The sequence below is a fragment of the Rhinoderma darwinii genome, chromosome 8 (assembly GCF_050947455.1).
Source record: "Rhinoderma darwinii isolate aRhiDar2 chromosome 8, aRhiDar2.hap1, whole genome shotgun sequence".
Lineage (NCBI taxonomy): Eukaryota > Metazoa > Chordata > Amphibia > Anura > Rhinodermatidae > Rhinoderma > Rhinoderma darwinii.
In genome coordinates this window covers 33,489,759-33,514,632 of record NC_134694.1, presented here as the reverse complement: position 1 = coordinate 33,514,632, position 24,874 = coordinate 33,489,759, and the positions used below count along the sequence as shown (strand labels likewise).

Here is a 24,874-nt window from a genome sequence, read left to right as displayed (position 1 = left end):
TATTTTGTAAAGGTCACAGTTATTCACAGTGCGGATTTTGCCCGCAGCCATTAAATCTAATGCAAGGTTCATGGGCAAAAATGCCACGAAAAATGATTGGAAACGAGCGCCACAGGTTTTTTTCTGCCTCCCATTAATTTCAATTGGTCAGAGGCGGAAGCTGCGCCAAAAAAAGTACACGCTGTTTTTTTTCCCGCGAGTGCCCAAATCCGCCGCCCGAAGAATACACCTCTGCATCACATTGAAATCAATGCGGGGCAATTTCAGGGGTTTTATGGCGCTGATTCCGACGCGGTTTCCTCACCAACAATCTCTGTGTAAACACGGAGTTATGTCCCTGTTTTTTAATACTTTATTAGCCTCTTAGTAATGTTGGTTGTCTGTTTGACGTCCATTACTAAGCTGGGGCTTAGTGCTAGCTAGTAAAAAGGCTAGCACTAACCCCCCCCCCATTATTACCCCAGTATCCACCGCCACCAGGGGTATCGGGAAGAGCCGGGTATAATCCAATACCCGACCATCTGTAGCGATGGTCGGGCAACAGGGTGGCCGCAAGCTTCAGGAGCATCGTGTATAGTGCTATTATATTCAGGGGCACAGTGTATAGTGCTATTATATTCAGGAGTACAGTGTATAGTACTATTATATTCAGGGGCACAGTGTATAGTGCTATTATATTCAGGAGTACAGTGTATAGTGCTATTGTATTCAGGGGCACAGTGTATAGTGTTATTGTATTTAGGGGCGCAGTGTATAGTGCTGTTGTATTCAGGGGCGCAGTGTATAGTGCTATTGTATTCAGGGGCGCAGTGTATAGTACTATTATATTCAAAAGCGCAGTGTATAGTACTATTATATTCAGGAGCGCAGTGTATAGTACTATTATATTCAGGGGCACAGTGTATAGTGCTATTATATTCAGGGGCACAGTGTATAGTGCTATTATATTCAGGAGTACAGTGTATAGTGCTATTATATTCAGGAGCACAGTGTATAGTACTATTATATTCAGGAGTACAGTGTATAGTGCTATTATATTCAGGAGTACAGTGTATAGTGCTATTGTATTCAGGAGCACAGTGTATAGTGCTATTATATTCAGGAGCGCAGTGTATAGTACTATTATATTCAGGAGCGCAGTGTATAGTACTATTATATTCAGGAGTACAGTGTATAGTACTATTATATTCAGGGGCACAGTGTATAGTACTATTATATTCAGGAGCACAGTGTATAGTGCTATTATATTCAGGAGTACAGTGTATAGTACTATTATATTCAGGAGTACAGTGTATAGTACTATTATATTCAGGGGCACAGTGTATAGTATTATTATATTCAGGAGTACAGTGTATAATACTATTATATTCAGGAGCACAGTGTATAGTACTATTATATTCAGGAGTACAGTGTATAGTACTATTATATTCAGCACAGTGTATAGTGCTATTATATTCAGGAGTACAGTGTATAGTATTATTATATTCAGGAGTACAGTGTATAATACTATTATATTCAGGAGCACAGTGTATAGTACTATTATATTCAGGGGCACAGTGTATAGTACTATTATATTCAGGACCACAGTGTATAGTACTATTATATTCAGGAGTACAGTGCATAGTACTATTATATTCAGGAGTACAGTGTATAGTACTATTATATTCAGGAGTACAGTGTATAGTACTATTATATTCAGCACAGTGTATAGTACTATTATATTCAGGAGTGCAGTGTATAGTACTATTATATTCAGTAGTACAGTGTATAGTACTATTATATTCAGGAGTACAGTGTATAGTATTATTATATTCAGGAGCACAGTGTATAGTACTATTATATTCAGGGGCACAGTGTATAGTACAATTATATTCAGGAGTACAGTGTATAGTACTATTATAGTCAGGAGTACAGTGTATAGTATTATTATATTCAGTAGTACAGTGTATAGTACTATTATATTCAGGAGTACAGTGTATAGTGCTATTATATTCAGGAGCACAGTGTATAGTACTATTATATTCAGGAGTACAGTGTATAGTGCTATTATATTCAGGAGCACAGTGTATAGTACTATTATATTCAGGAGCACAGTGTATAGTGCTATTATATTCAGGAGTACAGTGTATAGTACTATTATATTCAGGAGTACAGTGTATAGTGCTATTATATTCAGGAGTACAGTGTATAGTATTATTATATTCAGGAGTACAGTGTATAGTACAATTATATTCAGGAGCACAGTGTATAGTACTATTATATTCAGGAGTACAGTGTATAGTGCTATTATATTCAGGAGTACAGTGTATAGTACTATTATATTCAGGAGTACAGTGTATAGTACTATTATATTCAGGAGTACAGTGCATAGTACTATTATATTCAGGAGTACAGTGTATAGTACTATTATATTCAGGAGTACAGTGTATAGTACTATTATATTCAGGGGCACAGTGTATAGTACTATTACATTCCAGAGCGCAGTGTATAGTACTATTATATTCAGGGGCACAGTTTATGATAATATTATATTTAGAAGCATAGAGTGTGGCATCATGAGAAATTTAATCTTCATTTATAGATGCGGAAATGTTGGAAAAGTGAAGAGCTGAAGAAATCTGAGCTGCAAACTGCAGAAATGGGCCGTGCCCGGAAGAAGTCTGGACCGGATGGAGAAATAAAGAGAAAAACAACGAAAAAGAATCTGAGACATCACCTGTGAGTCACTCAATGTAAATGTTTATTCTCCCTATGACTGATCAGTACTGTAGTCACTGTATGATCTGCAGCGAGATGACGGGTGATAGCATTCTTTGTTGTTAAATAGCAACTCCCAGCATAACCTAACCATTGTTCAGGCTATACTGGGAGCTGTTGTTTTATGTCGTACAAATTTATACCGCTGGGGTTAAACTGAATTTGCAAATGATCTCTGTACTGAACTATATTTGTTCTGCTGCTGTATATATGTACTGAGCTCTGTTCTGTTGCTGCATATATGTACTGAGCTTGGTTCTGGGTCTGTATATTTGTACTGAGCTTGGTTCTGGGGCTGTATATATGTACTGAGCTTGGTTCTGGTGTGATATATATGTACTGAGCTTGGTTCTGGGTCTGAGAAGGTAAATATATACAGTAAAAAGTAAACCCAAAAAAACATGGAGGAATCTCAGTTTTTTTCAATTCACCCATTATATGGTACTTTACATGGTGCCAATAAAAACTACAACTCCTCCTGCAAAAAAATAATCCTTCACACACCAATCCATTGACGCAAAAAGAAAAAAGTTATAAAGCTCCTGACCACTTTAGTGTCTCAAAATATTCTGCTTTCTCTCTTCTGTATGCCTCATTCTGCTTTTACAGCTATTTCCAAACCGTGCTAGATCTGTGGCCGCCTAAACAGAAATCTGCAAATATATACGGTACAGCGACTTCAAAGTTCGGGGTGGAGGGGAGACTTGAAAAACTGCCCGGGGCCCATGGTACCCTTAATCTGCCCCTGATAGCGCCACACAGTCCCCCTGTAAATAATGCCACGCACCGCCTGTAGATAGTGCCAAACAGCCCAACCTGTAGATAGCGGCACACACCCCCTGTAGAAAGCTCCACCCTCCGAAGATACTGCACACCTCCCTGTAGAATGCACCACCCCCTGTAGAAAGTGCCACACATACCTGTCCCCGTTCCAGCGCCGTCCTCTTCTCCATTGATGCCTGCCTGGTCTCTTCTGACCAGGCCGCATCCAGCGGAGCGACGTAATGACGTCATCGCGTTGCCTGAATCACATAAAAACGCTGAATGGCGTTGGAGGGAACTGATGGTTCCCTTGCCTTGCCAGCTATGTCAATTGTATTGTTTCCTTTGGACGCGGATGCAATTGAGTCCAGGGCCTTAAGTTTTGTTGCGTTTCTTTCCGCGATTCCTACCTAGCCTTGCGCCCACGACAAGTGGAGGAAATCCCTCTGCTCCTCCCCTTTATGCTATGAGTGGCTCGTCGCAGACAGGTGCAATGACCTCACTGCATCGCGCCTGTCTGTGGCGAGCCGCTCATGGCTGCTTCACACAGTGAATAATGAAGAAGGGAGGTGAGGGTTCCCTGCTTCAGCATTGGATCCAACTGTGTCTGCGTCCGGAGGGCACAGATATATTCGAAACCGGCAGCCTGAGACAGCAGGACACCGTCCGGAATCCGGGACTGTCCTTCTAAATCCGGTACCTTTGAGAGGTATGAAAACTGCAGTTAAAAACGGATCCATTGACTTATATGGGAGCCGTCGGGCTGTGAAATCAACCACAAATAGAATGTGTTAGAATTTTTTGACATCCAGTATTCATGGGCTGTCGAAAAAAACAAAAAAACAGCCGTGTGAATACACCCATAAAACTGCACTGTTCTGAAAACGGCCGTGCGACGGCCTTTACAAGAACGACCATCACTCGGCTATTATTCTCTGTCGTGTGAGTGTAGCCATACATTTTACTACAGTATTGTTAAAGGGTAACTAAACGTTCAACAAACTTCTGACATGTCATAAGTTTTGATTGGTGGGGGGTCCGAGCACTGAGACCCCCACCAATCGCTAAAACGAAGCCGCAGATGTGCTCGTGTGAGAGCTTAGCCGCTTCGTTTCTGTTCGACTTTTTCTGTAAATCTATGTAGCGGAGTACGGGCTCAATAAAGTCTATGAGCCCGTACTCCGCTACATCGGCTTTCCTGAAAATGCAGAACAGTCACGAAGCAGCTCACATGTTTTAGCGATAGGTGGGGGTCTCCATGCTCGGATCCCCACCAATCCAAACTTCTAACACGTCACTATGACATGTCAGAAGTTTGTTGAACGTTTAGTTACCCTTTAAATAAATCTCCCACACAAGCTGGCAGTTCATGGGGAAAATCTGCAGTATTTTGCATGTAATAACACACGGCTACTTATAAATGCATATGAATACACAGGATTTATAGATAGGCTTTTCTTTAACGTCTCTAACTGGACAAAGTGACACAAAACTGCGACTAGTACTGCAAGGTGGAGGTAGCTACTGGGAGCACCAAGATGGCCGGCGGCGTGACGCTACTCGGATGTCGCACGTACAGTTCAGAGATCCTGTTCCGGGGCATGTGAAGGTCACCGAGTCTGTGTGACGCGCAAGATGGCAGCGGCAGCAGCGGACCCTCAGTTACAGAGTTTCATTGAAGCCGAGACTCAGAAGCAGCGGTTCCAGGGACTGGTGCATCAGCTGACCGAGCTATGTTGGGTATGTGATTTCTCTCAGTTACTGGTCACTATTTGGATGTGCTGTGGATCTGCATGCGGCTTAATAGCGGTAATCCACGCAAGGAGGTTCCCCGGCTTTTCCGCGTCATGAAGTAGCACGGGCAAAAATTGGCGGCTCACAGTGTTTCGTTTGAATGCCAATGCCGATTTCCTATGAAAAACTGTACAAAAACGTTGTACTTGTTGCGAAAATTGGTGGTAATTTGGAATGGATGTTCATATCTTATGTGAGGTTCGGTGCTTTTTGCCATGTGTTGGAATGATGAAGTGCGCATGGTGCAATCTCGCATTAAAGGGGTTCTCCGGGCATTCTCTGCCCATATTATATTGATATCAGATCGGTGGGGGTCCGACTCCCAACATCCCAACGATCAACTGCTTGATGAGTCAATGGTGTCCGTCGCCAGTTTACAGGCACAGCGCCGTACACGTCCATAGAGGCCAGGGATTCCGGTTCCATTCAAGTAAGGGCCTGTTCACATCACCGTTCGCGTTCCGTCGGAGGTTTCCGTCAGGTGAACCCCGCAACGGAAAGTGAAGGTGAAACCACAGCTTCCGTTTCAGTCACCATTGATGGTTTCCATTCGTCACCTTTCCGGCAGGTTTCCGTTTTTCAGACGGAATCAATAGCGCAATCGACTCCGCTATTGATTCCGTCGTTAGAACGGAAACCAATAGCGATGTTTCCGTCACCATTGATATCAATGGGGACTGAAACGGAAGCTGTGGTTTCACTTTCCGTTGCGGGTTCACGTGACGGAAACCTCCGACAGAACCCCGGAACGGAAAGTGAACGGTGATGTGGCTTAGGCTTCATTCACACGAACGTATAAACGCCCGTAATTACGGGCCCATAGACTTCTATTGGCCACGGGTACCTCCCCGTATGCTTACGGGAAGGTGCCCGTGCCGTTGAAAAATATAGAACATGTCCTATTTCAGGCCGTAACTACGGGAGCGTTGCTAGGCGACGTCAAGGGATAGTCACTGTCCAGAGTGCTGAAAGAGTTAACTGATCGGCAGTAACTCTTTCAGCACCCGGGACAGTGACTACCGCTGGAGTTAATAGTATTAAAAGTTAACTTACCTGCTTCTTCCTCCAGTCTGGCATCCCGGGATGACGTTTCATCCCATGTGACCGCTGCAGCCAATCACAGGCTGCAGCGATCATATGGACTGCCGCGTCATCCAGGGAGGTCGGAATGGATGTCAAAAGAGGGACGCCCGAAAGGGCTGCCCCTTCTCTCTTTCCAGCACTGATAGAGAGAAGGGGCTGCCAATTAGTGCAGAGAAAACGGGTCCATAAATACGGGTGGAATACTGGAAACACCGCACCCGTATTTACGGGCACGGGTCCGTAAATACTGGTGGAGTACGGGTTGAATATGTGTGACAAAGGACCCGTATTTACGCCAGTATTTACGGGAGAAAAAAAATACGTTCGTGTGCATGAAGCCTAAGAATCAGCTGCAATCCCATGAATAACCACTACGGATGTGTACGGTGCTGTGTATGGTAAACACTGAAAAGGCAACGAACGTTGCGGCCCCTTCAGTTAGCTGATTGGCGGGGGTGTGCCGGGAGTTTGCTCACCACCTGTCTGATATTAATTGCCGATCCTAAGGATAGGCCATCCATATAAAATGCCCAGAGAATCCCTTTAACCTCCTAATGACCCCCATATGTGATTTTCCATAGTATTAAATAGGAGCCATGCAAATGCATAGACCGGCTGTGTCCACCAGAGCGGTAGCTGCTCTTATATAGTGGCTCTCCTTTCTGGTTTAAAGAGGGAATCCCAAATGTAACTCCCAAACAATTTTGCGTCAATTTCCGCAAAGCAATTTTGTGTAACTTTTCATACAAAATGCATGAAAAATTTATTTTTACAGCTAAAAATGTGCCACAGAAATTTAGACGCACAATACCTCCCTAAAATTAAAAGTACAATATGTGCAGAGTTCTATATACCACTTATGCCTATGTCTTAGGCCTCATGCACACGGCCGTGATTTTTGGGTCGGTCGGGGGCGGAGTGTCAACCGCGAGCCGTCTGCAAAATCACGGGCCGTGCGTCCATTATTTTCTATGAGCCTGGACTGCAGAACACGGCCGTAATAAAACATGCCTGTTCTTTCTGCGGTCCAGGCTCCTGGGCCACGCACGGACCGTGGAAACCATGGGGCCGCAATTCTCCCGTGGATTTTCAGGGGAATTGCGGCCGCAAAAGCACGTTCGTGTGCATGGGGCCTTAGGGCTGGGAAATTAATCTAAAAGAAACTGAAATTCAGCACAATTAAACAACGTCATTTTGTGCATTTAGATTTTATTTTATTTTTTGAGGATTGTATCGCTCACCGCTCGGCGCAGACAGGCGCGAGGCAGTGATGTTACCGCGCCTTACTGCGACGAGCCACACAAATCTGAGGAGTAGAGGGATTTCCTCCACTCGTCGTTGGGTTCTAGGTGAGTGTTTTTTCTTTGGGGCATTATACTGTTTATGGCAGCTGTAGGACATTATACAGCATGGGGGTATTATACTGTGCGGGGACAGCTATGAAGGCACTTATGGGGGTATTATACTGTGTGGAGGGCAGTTATAGGGGCTTTGTACTGTGTGGAGGGCAGTTATAGGGGCTTTGTACTGTGTGGAGGGCAGTTATAGGGGCTTTGTACTGTGTGGAGGGCAGTTATAGGGGCTTTGTACTGTGTGGAGGGCAGTTATAGGGGCTTTGTACTGTGTGGAGGGCAGTTATAGGGGCTTTGTACTGTGTGGAGGGCAGTTATAGGGGCTTTGTACTGTGTGGAGGGCAGTTATAGGGGCTTTGTACTGTGTGGAGGGCAGTTATAGGGGCTTTGTACTGTGTGGAGGGCAGTTATAGGGGCTTTGTACTGTGTGGAGGGCAGTTATAGGGCCTTTGTACTGTGTGGAGGGCAGTTATAGGGGCTTTGCACTGTGTGGAGGGCAGTTATAGGGGCTTTGTACTGTGTGGAGGGCAGTTATAGGGGCTTTGTACTGTGTGGAGGGCAGTTATAGGGGCTTTGTACTGTGTGGAGGGCAGTTATAGGGGCTTTGTACTGTGTGGAGGGCAGTTATAGGGGCTTTGTACTGTGTGGAGGGCAGTTATAGGGGCTTTGTACTGTGTGGAGGGCAGTTATAGGGGCTTTGTACTGTGTGGAGGGCAGTTATAGGGGCTTTGTACTGTGTGGAGGGCAGTTATAGGGGTATTATATTGTGTGGAGGGCAGTTATAGGGGCTTTGTACTGTGTGGAGGGCGGTTATAGGGGCTTTGTACTGTGTGGAGGGCGGTTATAGGGGCTTTGTACTGTGTGGAGGGCAGTTATAGGGGCTTTGTACTGTGTGGAGGGCAGTTATAGGGGCTTTGTACTGTGTGGAGGGAAGTTATAGGGGTATTATATTGTGTGGAGGGCAGTTATAGGGGCTTTGTACTGTGTGGAGGGCGGTTATAGGGGCTTTGTACTGTGTGGAGGGCGGTTATAGGGGCTTTGTACTGTGTGGAGGGCGGTTATAGGGGCTTTGTACTGTGTGGAGGGCGGTTATAGGGGCTTTGTACTGTGTGGAGGGCGGTTATAGGGGCTTTGTACTGTGTGGAGGGCGGTTATAGGGGCTTTGTACTGTGTGGAGGGCGGTTATAGGGGCTTTGTACTGTGTGGAGGGCGGTTATAGGGGCTTTGTACTGTGTGGAGGGCGGTTATAGGGGCTTTGTACTGTGTGGAGGGCGGTTATAGGGGCATTAATCGGTGTGCAGAGCAGTTATAGGCGCATTATAATGTGTGGGGGTGGCTATGGGGCTTTTTACTGTGTGGGGAGCACTATGGGGTAATCTACTGTGTGGGGGCAGTGTCGGGGTATATTATATACAATAGTATACATCATGCTTAAGGGATAAATATTAATCCAATGGTATAGCATGCAAATAGGGGGCGTGGTGTTCAGAAAGGGGTGTGGTCCAAATAATCGTAATCAAGGTTATACGTTCAATTAATCATGATCTTGATTTAGGTCGTAATCGCCCAGCCCTACTATGTCTACGTGCATACAGCTTCATAAAATAATCAGAACTGGAGAGACTAATTTCTGCGCTATGAATTTTACTTCTAATCCGTGCACGCCACGTTATGGCGCAGCAATTAGGTGGTATAACCAGGCATGCACCGATTAGTAGTAAAACTTATACCACCTATTTGTTGCGCCATAAGTTAAACTCCCCATTGGCGTACGCCAAGTTATGCCACCAAATTGCTGCGTGCACCAATTGAGAGTAAAACTTATTGGGCAGCAATTAGGTGGTATAACTTGGCGTGCACTAATTAAGAATAAAACTTATGAAGGAGCAAATAGGTGGTATACATTTTACTCTTAATTGGTGCATGCCAAGTTTCACCACCTAATTGCTGTGCCATACATTTTATTCCTAACTGGTGCATGCCAAGTTACACCACCTAACAAATTTTATTGACAAATTTGTCCACAAACATTTTTCCAATGTACTTTTTAAAATGGGACTAATTCTCGGGTTGTTCAAATTTTTTAACACCTCTGAGCTTTTGTTTTCATGTTACAATTTAGTAAAGATCCTCAAAGTAGGCATGGTGCTATTTCCTTCCTGAGTTTTGACCATTATTATGTGGGGTATTACTGCACCCAGGAGAACCTGCGTAACAATGGTGGGAGTGTCTCCCATAACACAAGCTGGACACAAATTATTGGGCACTAAAATGGTTCATTGTGAAAAAAGGAGCTTTAAGATGCAGGGGATTTCTGACGTCACTGTCCATATATGGACAGCAGGGCTTTGCGATTAATCAAATTAGATTAATTCACCCTCAAGCCCTCTGACGATTCTGTTTTTTACCAAAATTATTGAATCGATAGGCGCCGTCGTGCCATGCTGCAGGAATGAGCTCCACCTTGATGCCTGCCTGATCCGCCCCTCCTCAGAATCTGTGCCCCGTTCTGTCCCCGTCTGCTCCCTGTTCTGTCCCTGCTTCCCCACTGAACTGCAGTTCTGTACTGAACAAAATGATACAGTTCGCAACAGCAGTTTGGTGGGGAAGCAGGGACTCCTAGTATAGTGCCACCCCGCCCTGTAGATAGCACCACCACCCCCCTGTAGATGGCGCATATATGGGCATTGTGACACTATGTGGGCACTATCTACAGTGGGCACTTCAGCAATATCTAGATGGGCAGTGTGGTGTTTTTAGGGGTTTGGGACCAAAAAAACCACTGACAAATGAAATACATCTGTTTTTTAATGCCCATGAAAAATTTTCGATGGCTATTTTAAATAATTTATTAAATTATCTCTTGGTATTCTCTTCCATTTATTTAACAGTAATAAGAAAATCGAGATTCAAATCGAAACTCACCCATAGGGTTGAAAAAAAAAAATCAAGATCTACATTTATTTTTATTTATTTTGTAAACAAAATGTGTGGGGGAGTTTTTATTTCAATAAAAAAATATTTTCTTAGGGTGTATTCACACAGTGCGGTTTTGCCGGTCCTGCTGAAAAACCCCAATTGAAAAAATTGTGTTAAAAAGGCATTCGTTTTTCGGCAGCGCGGGAAAAACTCTGCAAAACCACACTGTGCGAATATACCCTTAGACCCTCTTCACATGGAGTTTTTTTTGCAGGCCGGCAACTGGGGCGGCCGCAGGCTGGTGTGGGCCAACAACAGTGGCCCTTCCCACCCTGGTTATTCTAGGCTGCGGCTGCTTTATTGTATCTGGCTGGTTATGAAAATGGGGGGATACAATAGCCAGATACATTAAAGCAGCCACAGCCTAGCATTACCACGGTGGGAAGGGCCACTGTTTTTGGCCCTTCCCAGCCTAATAATACCAGCCTGCGGCCGCCCCAGTTCCCTTCACAGAGACATAAGAAAATATTTTTTTATTGAAATAAAAACTCCCCCCACACAACTCTTCTACTTTTTTTTTTGTAAATAAAAGGGTCAATCATTAAAGTAATCCATCGAATCTACGACAGTCAAAATGGTCCAGTGGAACCTGCAAAACAAAAAAAATAACGTTAGTAATATGCCGCTTCTCCTTCATTCCTTGCTCCTACTGTGAATTGCTGTGTAGCTACATGGCAATTCACAGTAAGAGCGGGGACTGAAGGGACAGCAGCCATGTACTAGCGCCGCTGATCCTTCAAAGCCGCGGTACAGCAGTTTTGAAGGATCAGCGGTGCTCGTACACCGCTGCGCCTTCATTCCTTGCTCCTACTGTGAATGGCCTTCTAGCAGCGGTTCACAGTATTACAGCCTTCTCCCATTTACTTGAAAATGGAGGGATACAATAGCCAGATACAAAATGTGATTCACAGTAAGAGCAAGGAATGAAGGATTAGCGGCACTCATTAGCCGCTGCTCCTTTAACCCTTTCAGGACTGAGCCTGTTTTGGCCTTCAGGACGAAGCCGATTTTTCAAATCTGACGTGTCACTTTATGTGGTAATAACTCTGGAATGCTTTTACCTATCGAAGCGATTCTGAGATTGTTTTCTCGTGACATATTGTACTTTATGTTAGTGAAAAAATTTGGTCGATAAATTCAATATTTAATTGTAAAAAACATCAAAATTTAGAGAAAATTTGCAAAAATTAAAATTTTTCGAAATTTAAATCTATCTGCTTGGAAGACAGATAGTAATACCACACAAAATAGTTACTAGTTTATATTTCCCATATGTCTACTTTATATTTGCGTCATTTTTGGAACATTCTTTTATTTTTCTAGGACGTTACAAGGCTCAGAGGCTCAGAACTTTAGCAGCAATTTCTCATATTTTCAAGAAAATTTCAAAAGCCTATTTTTTCAGGGACCAGTTCAGTTCTGAAGTTAGTTTAGGGGCCTTATATATTAGAAAGTCCCCATAAATGAACCCATTTTGAAAACTGCACCCCTCAGAGTATTCAAAACAGCATTCAGAAAATGTTTTAACACTTTAGGCATTTCAGAGGAATTAAAGCAAACTACAGGTGAAATTTACAAATTTCATTTTTTTTTGCCAAAATTCTTATGTAATCCATTTTTTTCAGTAACACAGAACGTTTTTCCCAAGAAATGCAACTGAATAGTTATTGCCCAGATACTGCACTTTTTAGAAATATCCCACATGTGGCCCTAGTGTGCTAACGGACTGAAGCACCAGGCCTCAGAAGCAAAGGAGCACCTAGGGGATTTTGGGGCCTCCTTTTTTTAGAATATATTTTAGGCACCATGTCAGGTTTGAAGAGTTCTTGTGCTGCCGATACATTAAAAACAGAGAAAAAGTGACCCCATTTTGGAAACTGCACCCCTCAAGGAATCTTTCTAGTGGTATAGTTAGCATTTTGACCCCACAGTTGTTTTGCAAAATGTATTTGAATTCGTGTGTGAAGATGAATATCTACTTTTTTTCTGAAAAAACATAGAAATGTTTAATTTTTACAATGAATAAAGGAGAAAATGCACCACGACATTTGTAAAGCAATTTCTCCCGATTACGGCAATACCACATATGTGGTAATACACTGCTGTTTGGACCAACAGCAGGACTCAGAAGAGAAGGAGCGTCATTTGGATTTTGGAGCACGGATTTTGCTGGAATAGTTTTCAGTGCCATGTCGGGTTTGCAATGCACTGGGGGGACCAAAACAGTGGAAACCCCCCAAAAGTGACCCCATTTTGGAAACTACGCCCCTCAAGGAATTTTTTCTAGGGATGTGATCACTTTTTTAACCCCATCGTTTTTTTGCAGAATCTTGTGGATATCTGGCGTGAAAAAAAACATGACAAATGATACATTTATAGGACAGATTTTTCAGACACAGAGCATGCAAGTGAAGAAAAGCACCTCAACATTTATCAGGATATTTCTTCTGAGTTTAGAAATACCCCCAAATTGGCCCTAATTCTCTTGCTGGACATATGGCAGGGCCAGAAAATATTGGAACATCACAAGGATTTTGAGGCCTTATTTTACTTGGATGATTTTTGGGCACATGTCATGTTTGCATAGGCCTAAAAAATTGTGCAGATACTACACCATATTACAAATCCTAGATATTCATCTTGGGGTATAATGGGAATTTTTAGTTTTGTTATGGGGATGTTCAAATTTTAAATGGTTATGGTAAATGGGAGGGACGGTAATTGTAAATGAAAGGGCCGAAAATTATCAATGAAAGGGACAGATGAAAATAAAATTTAGAAATCCAGAGAGGTGTGGTATATCCGGAAGCACTCCTTAATACACAGTCCAGGGTGGGTGGGACAGGTGTTACACTGGTATGTCGTGTCTTTTCTTATGCCTCTTTTGGCACAGACACGACACCTCTTCTGGGGGTGGCTTTTTTTTGCGGTGGGAGGCACTTCACCAGGAAAGTGCTGCCCTGGAACTATCCTGGAGACATCCGTACTTGCAGAGGCAGAACTTTCTCCTACCTCTGCCACATTCCCAAAGAGAAGGGATTTGATTACCTTCTCCTGGTACTCCAGGTATGTCCCCTCCTGACCAGTGCTCCTATATATTATAAAGGAGTTGTACAATGCCATTTGGATAAAGTACACCGCAAGTTTTTTATACCAAATTTTTGATTTCCACATGGCATTGTACGGCTTGAGCATCTGGTCAGAAAGGTCCACTCCCCCCATAAATTTGTTATATCCCTGGATGCAGACAGGCCGTGACGTGGTGGTGTGTATTGCACCACGCCCAGGGACAAGAGAGCAGGTGGCATCATGAATTGATGTTCGCATCAACACATCCTTCTTGTCCCTGAATTTCAAAAATAGGACCCCTTCGCTTTGGACCGCCCTGCTCTCCCCACGCTGCAGGGGTTGGCCAAGAAGGGTTTTTGGGAGCTGTCTCTGGTTTTTGCGGACCGTCCCACACGCCACCGTTTTTTGTTCCGCCAGGCATTTGAACAGGGGTACACTTGTGTACCAGTTGTCAATATACAAGTGGTACCCCTGATTAAACAGTGGGTGCAGGAGGTCCCAGACAATCCTCCCGGTTGTGGTCAGGACGGGTGGACAGTTTGGGGGTTCAATCTGACTGTCTCTTCCCTCGTATATTCTAAAAGTATGTGTGTAGCCCGACTCCGACTCACACAACTTGTAGATCTTGATGCCGTACCTGGCACGTTTGTTGGGCAAATACTGCCTGAACTTCACCCTTCCCTTGAAATGCACCAAGGACTCGTCAACAGCAATTTCTCTTCCAGGGGTATATGACATGGAAAACTTTTGGGCCAAATGGGAAATAAGGGGTCTAATTTTATAGAGTCGATCGAAATTGGGGTCAACCGGGGGGGGGGGGGCACTGGGAATTATCATTGAAGTGCAATAACTTCTGTATTGCCTCAAAACGAGCCCTGGGCACCGGGGTGCCGTATAAAGAGCAGTGGTAAAGAATATCAGTGGACCAATAGGCCCTCACCGATGGATTCTTTGTTAGGCCCATGTTTAGGACCAATCCCCAGTACTGCAGCATTTCTGCTTTGTCGGTGGGATGCCACCTGTATGGCCTGGCATAAAAACTACCGGGGTTGGCAGCAATAAATTGTTGAGCACAAAGATTCGTTTGCTCAACAATTTTGTCCACAATGCTGTCCGAAAAAAAGAGCTGAAAAAACTCAATTTCAGACAGCCCTGCTGTCTGGACTTGGACCCCTGCAGCAGCAGTAAAGTCCGGTACTTGGGGGGGGGGGGGGTGTAGGAGGTTGGGGGCAACCAATTAGGTTCAGGTGCAGGTGTAACCTGAACACAAACCCTCCTGCGACTGCGAGGAGGTTCCTCGGTGTCACTTGAGGAAGAGGACAGCACAAAAGCGGACCCAGCATCACTCGCCGTATCTGTGTCCGATGCCAGCATCTCATACGCCTCCTCTGCAGAAAATGTTTTGCGGGCCATTTTTTTATTTTTGTGTACAGTAAAGGTTTATGTACACTTGTATACTGTAGAAAGTGTATACAAAAAAAATGTACATAAAACGCTAAATACTAACACTAACGTACACGAATATATTTTTTTAAATGTTTTTATTTTATGACACTAACTGACCAACACTAAACTACACTTGCAAAAAGACGATGACTAAGGCGGGATTCACACGACAGGGTCCCGCCCGAGTGTCGGCCGGTAAAATCGGCCATTTTGCCCGGCCGGTTTGCATAAAGTTTTGCATCCGTTCCGGGCTGGGCAGATCTGGACAGTGACATCAGCTGCAACTCCTGAAGGGGAATCCCCATGTGTTCGGGGATTCCGCTTCAGGAGTTTCCCCTGATGTCACTGCCCAGATATGGACAGAGACATCAAGTGCTCTGTCCAGGAGCGGAATCCCCGATAACACGGAGCTAAAGTGGGGCTAGCACATAGCAGAGCGGGGAGATACCTCCCTGCTCTGCTATAGTGGCGTCGCTACACTAGTATCAGCCACAGCAGCAGCCGCTGCTAGCGGTGCCATGGAAGGTGTCGCCGGGCCAGGGCGCTTTTAAAACAAGCAGGGGAAGGGAGCCAGCGCAGCGCTCCCTTCCACCTGCTGTACACCCCGGCCCTGCCACACAGTGTACAGCGCACAGCCATTCGTCTGAATGGCATAAACTCCTCCTCATATGCACTCTGCGCTGTGAGGAGAAGGAGATAGAGCGCAAGCGACGGAAAACCCGGCCATCACTCGGGACACATTCCGGCGATGGCCGTGTATTACCCGGCCCCATAGACTTCTATGGGGGCCGGGTACCCGGCCGAAAATAGAGCATGTCCTATTTTTTGACGGCCGGTTTTCCCGGCCGTCAAAAAATCGGTCGTGTGAATAGCCCCATTAGGGGTCTATTATTCCTAATGCAGCCGGGTGCCGGCCGATTTATGAACGGCCGGCACCTGGCCGGGAAACCCGGTCGTGTGAATGAGGCCTAACTGACAATCACACACTGACTGACGCTAACTGAAGCACGCTAACTGACAGACTAACTGACGCTGACAAATAGGCGGTCTGACGATGACTAACGGACGATCTGACGCTGATAGGCGGTCTGACGCTGACTAACACTGACTAAATTGACGCTGACGAACACTGACTAAATTGACGCTGACTAACACTGACTAAATTGACGCTAACTAGATCTGACGCTAACGGGCAATCTGACGCTGACAGGCGGTCTGACGCTGACTAAATTGACGCTGACTAACACTAAATTGACACTAACACTGACTAGTGACGCTGACTAACACTGACTAAATTGACGCTGACTAGATCTGACTAAACGAACACTGGCTAAATTGACGCTGACTAAACTAACGCTGACTAGATCTGACTAAACTAACTAAAGTGGGTTTTTTTTAGATTTTTTTTAATTAAAAAAAAAAAAAAGTCAAAGAAAAGCTCCCTTATAGACTGGGAGGGGAGGGGGTGATCACAGTTTGGGACTGCGATCAAGGGGTTAATGTGGGTTTTAAGTGTATTTTTGTTAAACACTCGTTGCACTCGACGGCTGCAGGCTCTGATCTCCTCCACTTCCTGACTCCAACAGAGGAGATCAGAGCCTGTGACGTTGATCTCTAACGTGCTAAGCTCCAATTGATTAGTCTGTACAGACTAACCAATCGGATCCTCTCTAACAAGGGACCGCTTCGATTGGTCCCTTGTACTCTGCCTGGACACCAGGGCAGACGGACTACACAGTTAACCGCCGCTGCGGTGTAGCGCCGCGCGGCGGTTAACTTTTAAAGTGCCGACGTAACTGCACGTCAAGGTGCATGAACTTACTTCACAGCTTGACGTGCAGTTACGTCAAGGTGCGGGAAGGGGTTAAAGCTGCCGATCAGCAGTTTTGAAGGGACAGCGGTGCTAATACGCCGCTGCACACTTCAGTCCCCGCTCCTACTGTGACTCGCCTTGTAGCGGCGGTTCACAGTATTACAGCCTTCTCCGATTCGGGGCCCTGCAATTCATTTGAATTAGTGGCAGCTCCTGCCATGACTGCAGAGCTGCCGCTCTTTAAAGGGTAACTAAACGTTTAACAAACTTCTGACATGTCATAGTGACACGTCAGAAGTTATGATTGGTGGGGGGTCTGAGCACTGAGACCCCCACAAATCGCTACAACAAAGCGGCAGAAGCGCTTGGCCACTTCGTTTCTGTATGGCTCTTTCCACAAAGCCGATGTATCGGAGTACAACAGACTTTATATTGAGCCCATTCTCCGATACATAATTTCCGGAAAAAGCCAAACAGAAACGAAGCGGCTAAACGCTCACATGAGCGCTTTTGCTGCTTCGTTTTAGCGATTGGTGGGGGTCTCCGTGCTCGGACCCCCACCAATCAAAACTTCTAACGTGTCACTATGAGTTTTGTTTCCATATTCTGAGAGCCATAACTTTTTTATTTTTCCGTCAATTGAGCGGTATGAGGGCTTATTTTTTGCGGGGCAAGCTGTAGTTTCTACTTGTACCATTTTAGGGTACCTGACTTTAAATATTTTTTTTTATTTATTAAAAATATTTTTTTTTTTTTACTTGTGCTCGTAGGGGACTTAAACCAGCGATCGTTGGATCGCTTGCATAATATACTGCAATACTAATGTATTGCAGTATATTGTGATATTGACACTATCGCCGTAATTGTATTGATCGGCAGAATAAAGTTAACCTGTCGTTTTTAATTCCACAGTGAATTCCGTAAAAACGAAACGCAAAAAACAAAGGAATCGCAGAATTTTTTCATTTTCTACCCCACAAATATTTTTTTTTCCCCGTTTCCTAGTACTTTATATGGTAGAAATAAATGGTGCCATGAAAAACTACAACTCCTTCCACAAAAAAACACGCCCTCATAGGATTATATAGATGGCAAAATAAAAAAAAAGTTCTGGCTTTTGGAAAGTGAGGCGGAAAAAATGAATATCTGAAAAATGTCTGTGACGGGAAGGGGTTAAAAATCTGGATTTCTGAGTTAGAACTGAATATTAGAGATAAAAACTACAGAAAACGATCCTGTCCTCCCTCCCAGTTTTATCCAAAGCGGCAGACTTTTTGGCTGACACCTCATTAAAGGGAATGTGTTGCCAGCAAAACATGATTTTTTTTTTTTTTTAGTTAAACAATTAGTGTATAGGTGATAAAACATTGTTCTAATTGTTTTTTTTTTTTTCACGAGTCAGGAAATATTATAAATTGGATTCAATTGGATTCTAATTTATAATATTTCCCATTGCTGGTCATTGCTGGAGATGGAGCCATTCCCAAAATTGCAGCATTGCATGTGGTAAAGCAACCACATTGCTTTATGCTGCAAAATTGGGTAAAAAGCCCTCGCTCTAGTGAGCTCTCAGCATCCCCCCCTCCTTTATCCTGGCTAGTGCCGGGAGAAACGAGGGGTTTGAACGGTCTAACCTCCTACACTGTGTGTCGCCATTTTTTGAGCTAACACACAGTGTAGAAGGTTTACATACAGTAGTAAACACGCACTGAACACAAACATACATAGAAATCCCTTACCTGCTCCAGTCGCCGCCGCTCCCTCCGGTCCATCTGCTGCCGCTGCTCCATGTGCACAAGTCCGGAAGCCGCGACCGGAAGTAGTAATCTTACTGTCCGGCCGCGACTTCCGGTCCACAGGAAAATGGCGCCGGACGGCGCGCATTTCAAATTGAACTGTGTGGGAGCTGCGCATGCGCCATTCACACAGACGGCGTACACCATAGAGACTGCGAACGGGCCCCGTTCGCAGTCCCTATGGGACTGTGGCTGCCGTATTCCATGTCTGTATGTGTCGTTAATCGACACATACAGAAATGGAAAAAAAAATGGCAGCCCCCATAGGGAAGAAAAAGTGTAAAAATAAGAAAAAGTAACACACAAACACACAAATTAATCCAAACGTTTTTAATAAAACACTAACATCTTTAACATATTAAAAAAAAAATTGTGGTAACACTGTTCCTTTAAACTCTGTGGCCTATCTGCTAGATCAACGGCCCTTTCAAATTTAGCTAGAACTGCTATCTGGTTAAAAACTTGGAAGGGGGACACAGGCTCAAAGGGGAAGTATTTCTCTATTCCTTGTTCTGGTGATTCTCTGTTTGGCCGTCCGTTAGACGATCTGCTAGAAAAGGCTTTAGATAGGAGGAAGGGGTTCCCTATTAAGGGCAGACAACCTGAATCCTTTCGTCCCAGAAGGTTTAATAGAAAACCTAATCCAAAGGGAACAGAGTTTGAGGGCTCAAAATGCCCTACAAGGGATTACTTTTCAGGCCGCAGAATGACCAAAAAAATAAATATCCCCAACAATGACCCCAGAAGGAGCAGGTTGGGAGGTTGTCTATCCGTTTTTTGTTTTTTTCTCTTAATTGAGAAGAGACCTCTGCAAATCAGTGGATCCTAGGGATTCTAAAATAGCGATCCTTACTACGAAGGTTCAGGGAGATCCAGAGAAACAAATCATTTTAGAGTCTGAAATGTTTTTCCCTTATGAGAAAGGAGTTCCTAATTCCAGTTCCAAGCCTAGAAATAGCTCCCTAGTCTACAAGAAATTTTGAATGAAAAGTATTCCATCAACTGCGAATATTCTCTTCAAGACTTTGTGATGGCATCAATAGACCTGGAAGATGCCTATTATCACGTCCCAATATGCAGGGCTCATCAGAAATCCCTACGGTCACAGTGGTTCTCAATCGCTCCTTAATCCACCTTTAGTACAGAGCCCTCGGCATGTCACAGGCTCCAATTGTATTCACTAAGTTAATTGCAGAGATCACTTCCTCCATCAGAACAGGGGACAGTCCTCTGATTCCTTACTTGGACGGTTTTCTAATAGTGGCAGACTCGGCTCAGACTCTGACGCTTCAGTTAGAAATAATTTGTTCTATCCGAACAAAATTGGGGTGGAACATAAATTTGAAAAAAAAAACAATCTGATACCTTTCAAGCAAGTGTGTTTTTTTGGGGGGGATTCTTCTGGACTCTTCCAGACAGATGTCCTTCCTTCCCCCTGGGGAGGTGCAATCTCTGCTGGACCGGGTTTCGGAACTCTTCCTGAACCATACGACATCTTTCAGGTGAACTATGTCGGTCCTGGGCCTTCTGACTTTGTGTGTTCCAGCTGTGATGTGGGCGCAGTTCAGATCGAGGGCTCTCCAAACTGGACATTCTGGAAAAATTGGACAAGAGCAGATTTTCCTTGGATGATCCCCTTCATCTTTCATCTATAGCCAGCCTGTCTTTCAAGTAGTGGTTAAACAGCGAAAATATCAAGAAAGGGGTTTCGTGTGTAACATCACCAACAGTCAGCATAACTACGGATGCAAGCACCTTGGGTTGGGGTGCCCACTGCGACTCCTTCCTCCAGCGTCAGTCGGACCATCAAACATTTCTGAGGTCTTCCAACTTCAAGGCGCTAGCAGCAGTTATTCAGGCTCTGAAAAACGCCATACCTATAGTTTTGGGTCAGAAAATAAGAATTTATTCTGACTACACAACAGCAGTGGTGTATCTAAACCATCATGGGGGTACAAGATCAAACCCACTGATAATGTATCCTCACAAATATTTTCTCTGGCGTGTATCCACTTATTGTCCCTTTCAGCGAAGGGACAGATTTTTTTTAAGCAGAAACAGGTTACTCCAGTCAAAGTGGTCCCTAAATTCAGAGATCTTTCATATGATAGTATCCAGATGGAGAGCTCCCCCTGAGTAGGAGAATAGGAAAGTCAGGAATTTATTTTCCCTAGACCCCACAGACTACCCAGCTGCAGTGGACGAACTCGCCCAATGCTGGAATCAAGATCTTATGCCTTCCCTCCCTATGTCTTCTACCGAGGGTAATAAAGAACATCAGGGAGAACAATGCTTCAGTCATTCACATAGTCCTCAGATCAGCCGTGGATTGTCCAGATGAGATCTTCTGTCCCAGGGCCCGGTAATGTATGTCGGCGGAAAATGCGCCAAATATATGAAGAGGTACATCTGAGTCGCAGATTTTAGTGCCACTGTGGCGTGTGCCAAAATTTGCGACTTTTTTACTACAGAAACCTGGCGTAAATCTTTTGATATATTTTCTCCACTGTTTGTGGATCATCTTTTATTGTGGTGGTGCTGCTACTTAGGGCTTATTCACACGAACATATAATACGTCCGTGGCACGGACCTATGCTAATGAATGGGGCCGTTCAGACTGTCAGTGAATTTCACGCAGCGTATGTGCGCAGCTTGAAACTCATGACGTCCTATATTTGCCCGTGTTTCACGCTGCACGCACCCATTGAAGTCATTTTTTTAATAGCGTTCTATCTGCACCATCTCCCTGTGTGGGCATTTGCGCCTACTGAGGGCTGATTAGTGACTGCCATCACTGATTATCATCTGCGGTAAATTTTGGGACTTTTTTTTCACACTGCACCATCTTCCTATGTGCGTCATCCTTGCACTGATCAGGAACATTTCTTCAGGTTTAAGAGGTGGTGATCGTGATCAAGGCCATTATATTTAGGAACAAGGAAGGGGAAGTCCCCAGTACTTCTAGAAACAAAGATTCACGTACAAAGCCACGCTTTTCCAACAAAGTCCCTTCCACTGGTAAGAAGGAAAGGACCCAAAAAAGGTGTAAAGTAGGGGGATAAGAAAGGACACAAATTTATCACACTTCTATAAGTTATTAATTTTATCATTAATTTACCCCATTATTATACCATGATGAAGTCTGCACGGCTTACATATGCCCCACATTGTAAATTAAAATATTACTAAAACCCCAAGTAAAACTTTAATTTCTTATTATACCCTAGAGATTAGTATCTAAAATGGGGTCACTTCTCAGGTGTTTTTTACTGTACTGTTTCATCAGTGGCAAAAGCGACATGGTGCCCACCAATCAAGCAAAATCCTCGTTCCAAAGGGCGCACCTTCCATTTTAACCCCCACAGTGTTCACAAACAGCAGTTTATGTCCACATATATGGCATTACCATGCCTGTGAGAACCCGAACCAAAATTGATGGGTTCTCTTCAGTTGCATAACTTGGGCACAACATATTGGGCACTGAAATGGCATACATGTGGGAAAAATTGCAGTTTTACTTTGCACCATCTGCTGTGCATTACTTTCTGTAAAATTAAATTCTGTGAAACACCTGTGGGGCAAAAATGCTCACTATATCCTAGTATCCTAGATCATTTCCTTGAGGGGTGTAGCTTCTGAAATGGGGTTTTATTATTTAACTTCAGAGCATTGTGAACCAATGCTGTGTAAATCACCAAATTCGGCCTCAGATGCGCATGGTACTCTCACTCCTCAGTCTTGTTGTCCAAACATCAGTTTTGGGTATTGCTGTAATTGGGAAAAATTGCTATACAAATATTAAAGTGCTTTTTTTTTCCTTGTGGAAATGTTTTGTTTTTTTTTTTAAGCTAAAACAACATTTTATTGGGAAAAAATAGATTTTCATGGTGCGATTCCAATAAATTCGACATAAAAACCTGTGAAGTCAAAATGCTAACTATACGCCTAGATAAATTCCTTGGGGGATGTAGTTTCCAAAATTTTAACTTCTGGAAGGTTTAGACCATTTTGACCCCTCAGAGGCTTTGCAAATGCGTCATGGCGTCCGCAAACCATTCCCCCAAAATTTGAGCTCTGAAAACCAATTGACGATCTTTACAATCTGAGCTCTGCCATCTGTCCAACAGCAGTTTATGGTCACACATATATTTCCGTAATCAGGAGACTTGCTTTACAAATGTTGTGCTGCTTTTTCTCCTTTATTCCTTGTGAAAATCAAAAAATGTTGAGCTAAAACTGCATCTAATTTATTTTCACCTCCAAATTTGAATACATTTTATAAAACCATTGTGGGGTCAAAATACTCAATACTCAATACATCTCTAGATAAATTGCATAAGGGGTGAGGTTTCTAAAATTGGCTCTATTTGGGGGGTGTTATTATGTTTTGGCACCTCAGGGCCTCTTCAAACGTGAAATGTATCCTGGTAAACATCGTAATAAAAGCAGGAGGCCGAAGGGTGCGATATGGGAGAAGGTATCAGAGTATCGAACGAACAATGTATAGATAAATTGTACCTATTTGACAAAATTTAAATGCCATACTCTGTATAAATGTGCATTTTTTCAAAATGTGGGCAATGCTATGTTTTGCTTTTGTATATTGTATGTGCAATAAAATGTTAAAACAAAAAAAAACAGGAGACCCTAATCCAAAAGGTGCTAGTTTATCTCTGAGGCCTGTGTTTGAGTAGTACATAAAGGCCACATATAGGATATTTAAAAAAAAATAAAAAATGCAGAATTGAGGAAAATACTTACAAGTTGTGTTTCCCTGTCAACTGTTGCGTTACTGAAATGAAATGGATTAACATTGAAGTTCTGCCCAAAAAATTGGAACTTTAAAAATTTTACCTGCATTTTTCTTTAATTCCTGTGAAACGCCTAAAGGGTTTAAGAAACTTTGTAAATTCTGTTTTGAATACTTTGAGGGGTGTGGTATTTAAAATGGGGTGATTTATGGGGGCTTCTAACATATAGGATTTAGAAAGCCACTTCAGGTCTGAATTGGTCCCTAAAAAAGTAGGCTCGGAAATTTTCGTGAAAAATTGCTGCTAAACTTTTAACTCTTCAAACATCCCAAACATAATAAGATTGTTTAAAATGCCAACATAAAGTAGACAAATGGTAAATCTTAATTTTAACTAATTTGTGTGGTGTTACTATAGATTTTAGTGTTTTTTTTCAATTAAACAATGAATCAATGTATAGACTAAATTTTACCACTAACATAATGTACAGAGTGTCAAGAGAAAACAATGTCAGAATCGCTTGGATAAGTAAATACATTCCAAAGTTAGTTATTACCACATAAAGGGACATGTGTCAGGTTTGAAAAGTGTGGCTGTCAGGAAGGTCAAAACTGACTGCAGCAGCGGAAAGAGATTAGGAAGCCAGAGTTAAAGTTGATACATTTCAACTCCACCGAAAACTTACCACGACTCCACAGCTCTTTTATAAAAAATTACATACTAGATCTTCAGCATCATATATAAAATATTTATATTTAGTAATGTAATGCTATCAGTGTAAAGCGTGGTTAATGATTGTGTTAATTTTTCCAGGAAAAATGTATGGAGAAACCAGGACCAAAGCTGGATTCTCGATGTGAAAGCTGTTTTGTGAATTGTGTGGAGAGATTTATAGATACAAGCCAATTTATCCTGAACCGATTGGAACAGACTCAAAAATCTAGGGGATCCTTCGCAGAAAGTCTTACAGACTGAGGACTTAACGTATTTTTCCACCGATGACCTTGAACAACATGTCTGCCATGCAGAGGGGTACTTGTCTAGCAGTCTTCTCCATTCTAAGATGACTTGGTAACTTGTGTTTGTGGACTACTTACTCTGTCACCTAGAAAAGATAGACATGCCTGCGTTTGTCAAGGCTTTCCAGATTGAACTTTGAGACTCAAGTGTCAAAGATCGGTTCACAAAGGCACAGGAGGATATAATTAAATATTACTTTTCAATATTTTGCAATTCATTACTAACAGTGCATTAAAAAGAATTGTGATTGTA

General features: G+C 43.4%; 1 protein-coding gene across 1 annotated transcript; it reads left to right on the top strand.

Moving 5' to 3' along the window:
* The first annotated feature begins 5,107 nt into the window (after positions 1 to 5,107).
* TIMM8A (translocase of inner mitochondrial membrane 8A) lies at positions 5,108 to 24,874 on the top strand. Its single transcript, XM_075834240.1, has 2 exons — positions 5,108 to 5,259; positions 24,416 to 24,874. The coding sequence occupies exons 1-2, from the start codon at positions 5,155 to 5,157 to the stop codon at positions 24,575 to 24,577; spliced, it is 267 nt and encodes an 88-aa protein (XP_075690355.1). The 5' UTR covers positions 5,108 to 5,154; the 3' UTR covers positions 24,578 to 24,874.